At 42.4% G+C, this 5075-nt stretch overlaps 1 protein-coding gene across 1 annotated transcript; it reads right to left on the bottom strand.

Moving 5' to 3' along the window:
* Positions 1-1616: 1616 nt before the first annotated feature.
* On the bottom strand, positions 1617-3430 carry LOC132434601 (germ cell-less protein-like 1). The gene is given in 2 exon segments (XM_060026303.1): positions 1617-2329; positions 2563-3430. Coding segments are annotated over 2 exon segments (1581 nt in total).
* Positions 3431-5075: the final 1645 nt, after the last annotated feature.

A 5075-nucleotide genomic window follows, 5' to 3' on the forward strand; every position in this document is an offset into this window, starting at 1 on the left:
ATTTGATAGTGTCTGGCCTTACATTTAGGTCTTTAATCCATTTTGAGTTTATTTTTGTGTATGGTGTTAGGGAGTGTTCTAATTTCATTCTTTTACATGAAAGCATCTTTAGCATTTGCCTTATGTATTGAGGTACTCCTATGTTGGGTGTGTAAATACTTACAATTGTTATATTTCCATTTGGATTGATCCCTTGATGATTATGTAGTGTCCTTCTTTGTCTCTTGTAATAGTCTTTATTTTAAAGTTTATTTTGTCCGATATGAGAATTGCTACTCCAGCTTTCTTTTGATTTCCATTTGCATGGAATATCTTTTTCCTTCCCCTCACTTTCAGTCTTATGTGTCCCTAGATCTGAAGTGGGTCTCTTGTAGACAACATATATACAGATCTTGTTTTTGTATCCATTCTGCCAGTCTATGTCTTTTGGTTGGAGCACTTAATCCATTTACATTTAAGGTAATTATCGATATGTATGTTCCTATTACCATTTTCTAAATTGTTTTGGGTTTGTTATTGTAGGTCCTTTCCTTTTCTTGTGTTTCCTGCCTAGAGAAGTTCCTTTAGCATGTGTTGTAATGCTAGTTTGGTGGTGCTGAATTCTCTTATTGAGAGAATTGCTGAATTGCTTCTTTGTAAAGGTTTTAATTTCTCTGTTGAATCGGAATAATATCTTTCCTGGGTAGAGTAATCTTTGTTGTAGGTTTTTCCCTTTCATCACTCTAAATATGTCCTGCCACTCCCTTCTGGCTTGCAGAGTTTCTGCTGAAAGATCAGCTGTTAACCTTATGGGGATTCCCTCTATGTTATTTGTTTCTTTTCCCTTGCTGCTTTTAATATTTTTTCTTTAATTTTTGATAGTTTGATTAATTTGTGTCTTGGCATGTCTCTCCCTGGATTTATCCTGTATGGGGCTCTCTGAGCTTCCTGGACTTGATTGTTTCCTTTCCCATATTAGGGAAGTTTTCAACTATAATGTCTTCAAATATTTTCTCAGCCCCTTTCTTTTTCTCTTCTTCTTCTGGGACCCCTATAATTCGAATGTTGGTTTTTTGTTTTTTTTTACCATGAAAAAATATTTAATGATTAAAAACATATATAGATTGGAAGAATATTCGACTAGGAGGAGGAATCATAAAGAGAAGTTGAAAAAATTAAAGGACAGCTTTAAACACACCAACTGAAACAGCATTTATAATTGGCCAAATTATTCCTTTGGCATTCTTTTAGCCAAATAAAAATAAAACTTACAGATGGATAATTGAGGTTCACTAACATTAGGTAGGATCAAAGTTCAAGCTAAAAATTAACTCTATATTTGGTTGCAGAGAAATGTGAAATTTACCTACGGCAATTTTCTACTGATGCCAAATTAAAAAGCATGGGTCGACATCTTTATAACAAACGGTTTGACAGATATTTTCTTGGCTTTAAAATGTTTTTTTATATATGCATAGAAATGTAATGAGGATAAGAATAGTCTTCTGTATTATCTGAACAGTTCATAAGGCCTTTGTCACTGTTAGTCACCTCAGATGTGAATATCTGCAGGGCCGTTAAATTAAAGCTGGCCAGAAAAGTTTACAAACTGCTACTGTTTCCAACTGATGAGATCCTCAGTTTTCTGGATTTTCTGGATGAGGATTATTTTCAGTTCTTTTTTCTGGCGATATATACAGGAAGTTACAGCAGATATATAAAGGGAAGATCAGAAGCCTGCTGTCCAAGTTCATCACTACTTGTTCTTGGTCCTTTTCAAGTGTAAGTATTTGATAGCCAGTTGTTCTACTCCGTATTAGTTTTCCACTACTATGAAAAGAAGCCAAACGTAATCTAAATGTTATGCTCCTTCAACGTTGTAAACTGACAGATCCACTACATGGCTGATTCAGTGTCTTGCGTTTGAAAATGATGTATCGATTGGTGTAAGTTACAAGCAGGTCAAAGCCGAAGTTAAAACATGTCCACCGCCAGCAGTATTCACCATCTTTGGCAAGCTTTCTACCACACCTCATGCTATTTCCCTCTAGCTCTTCTTTATTGATTTCTTGAGGCCCCACCTCACTGTCTTGTTCTGCCCAGAGCATAGCAAGCCACTGCTGTTTATACACAGAAGATAGCCATTCTGAAGGTACTGGAGAATCTTGTTCGATAATTCTCGTGGAGGCCAAATCACTGATAATATACTGTAACCTTAAATGTCTGAATACTGACACAAATGGTTTTCCTTGCTCAGTTTCAAGGAAGGTCATACCTTCAAAATCTTTTCTCCTCTTAGAAAACCAGACATCTGTTTCAGTCAAAAGCTGTTTTAAAGATCCATTCCAGGGCTTCCCTGGTGGCGCAGTGGTTGGGAGTCTGCCTGCAGATGCAGAGGACGCGGGTTCGTGCCCCGGTCCGGGAGGATCCCACATGCCGCGGAGTGGCTGGGCCCGTGAGCCATGGCCGCTGAGCCTGCGCGTCTGGAGCCTGTGCTTCGTAGCAGGAGGGGCCACAGCGGTGAGAGGCCCGCGTACCGCAAAAAAAAAAAAAAAAAAAAAAAAAAAAAAGATCCATTCCAAGAAGGCACAAGTTGAAGGAACATCCACTTTTTAAGGGCTGTGTATACATCCATCTCCACTTGCATCACAAATAAGTTAGATGAACCAATGAGTTGTTTCATGACATTTATACTGAGTTCTTTAAAAAGTTCAACATTCTGGTGAGTCATCAGATTGTTTAGAAGCCATTCAAGGCACTTTTTCTTTACAGAGTCCAGTCCATAGGTCTGTGCTGATGTGTAATAGCCACATACGGTTTTCACATTAACTGTTTCCTTCATCGTCTCACCACACTGCTGTATTAAACCATCCAACTGTAGCATACAAGCTGCTGCCAAAATGGCAATAACTGGACTGGGCTTTATTAAGACATCATCTGGATACAGTGACCCAAATGCCACCTGCAGTGCTTCTATATCAATATTCTGGTCTGGAATCTCCAGTTCAATCATATTCATGCTGGACTCCTTCCATGAACCACCGAACATACTAGAAAAGTAGCCAGATTGACATAAATATATTTTGTGTAAGCTCCATTCCTCTCCTAGAGCACAAATCTTAATGCCACTGTTTTCACCATTTAAAAATAATGTTTGATAAATATATTTGGACGTACTCTTCAATTTTTTCCTTCGAGGGGTGTTGAGGAGTCGCTGCTGCCCGTCCCCTTCCTGCTCATCCTCGTCTGTCTCAGAATCGAGGTGACAGTAGCAGAAGGCCCCTCTGCTCCGCTTGCGCTTACGGCTGCCCGGACGGTAACAGAAGCCGTGGGCGGCTGCGTCGCCACCACTCTCCGGCCTCCAGGCCGAGCCCCCCGCCCCAGAACCGGGCTCCTGCTGGGCTCGGGCTCACCCCGGGTGGCACAGCACTCGGCTGCTCAACGAGCCCATGGGTCACGGCTCGCCGAGACTTCAGGGAGCGCACCTCAGGGAGCCCAACGAAAACGGTCTCCCGCCATGGCCCGGCCACCACTGCCGGCCTCCACGTAGCCTGTGTGCCTACACCGCCACCTTCTCATGGGCAACCCCGACTGTTGCATTGGACACTACCGCCTCCATCCTCCGCCATGCCTGCTGCCTCTGGCTGCGCAGCGCGCGCGGACCTCAGGACCTTGTCCCCACTGTTGGTGTGTTTAATGTTGTCCCAGAGGTCTCTGAGACTGTCCTCAATTCTTTCCATTCTTTTTTCTTTATTCTGCTCTGCAGTAGTTATTTCCACTATTTTATCTTCCAGGTCACTTATCCGTTCTTCTGCCTCAGTTATTCTGCTATTCATTCCTTCTAGAGAATTTTTAATTTCATTTATCGTGTTCATCATTGTTTGTTTGCTCTTTAGTTCTTCTAGGCCCTTGTTAAACGTTTCATGTATTTTCTCCGTTCTGTTTCCAAGATTTTGGATCATCTTTCCTATCATTACTCTGAATTCTTTTTCAGGTAGACTGCCTATTTCCTCTTCATTTGTTTGGTCTGGTACGTTTTTACCTTGCTCCTTCATCTGCTGTGCATTTCTCTATCTTCTCATTTTGCTTAACTTATTGTGTTTGGGGTCTCCTTTTTGCAGGCTGCAGGGGTAGTTCCCATTGTTTTTGGCATCTGCCCCAGTGGCTAAGGTTGGTTCAGTGGGTTGTGTAGGCTTCCTGGTGGAGGGGACTGGTGCCTGTGTTCTGGTGGATGAGGCTGGATCTTGTCTTTCTGGTGGGTAGGACTGTGTCCGGTGGTGTGTTTTGGGGTGTCTGTGACCTTATTATGATTTTAGGCAGCTTCTCAGCTAAGGGTGGGGTAGTGTTCCTGTCTTGCTAGTTGTTTGGCATAGGGTGTCCAGCACTGTAGCTTGCTGGTTGTTGAGTGGAGCTGGGTCTTAGCATTGAGATGGAGGTCTCTGGGCGCACTTTCACCATTTGATATTACGTGGAGCTCGGAGGTCTCTGGTGGACCAATGTCCCGAAGGCGGCTCCCCCTCCTCAGAGACACAGGGCTGACACGCGGCTGGACCACCAAGCCCCTGTCAGCCACATTGCTCAAAAGAAAAAGGAGAAAAAAAGAAAGAAAGGAAGGAAAAAAACAATAAAGTTATTAAAATAAAAACTAGAGGGCTTCCCTCGTGGTGCAGTGGTTGAGAGTCTGCCTGCCGATGCAGGGGACACAGGTTCATGCCCCGGTCCAGGAAGATCCCACATGCCACGGAACAGCTAGGCCCATGAACCATGGCCGCTGAGCCTGTGCGTCTGGAGCCTGTGCTCTGCAACAGGAGAGGCCACAACAGTGAGAGGCCCGCGTACCGCAAAAAAAAAAAAAAACTAGAAAAAATTATTAAAATTAAAAAAAATTAAAAAGTAATATAAAAAGAAAATAAAAAAGAAAGAAGAGAGCAGCCAAACCAAAAAACAAATCCACCAATGATAGTAAGCACTAAAAACTATACAAACAACAGACAGACAGAACCCTAGGACAAATGGTAAAAGCAAAGCTATACAGACAAAATCACACAAAGAAACATACACATACACACTCACAAAAAGAGAAAAAGGAAAAAAAA

The sequence above is a fragment of the Delphinus delphis genome, chromosome 11, assembly GCF_949987515.2.
Source record: "Delphinus delphis chromosome 11, mDelDel1.2, whole genome shotgun sequence".
NCBI lineage: Eukaryota > Metazoa > Chordata > Mammalia > Artiodactyla > Delphinidae > Delphinus > Delphinus delphis.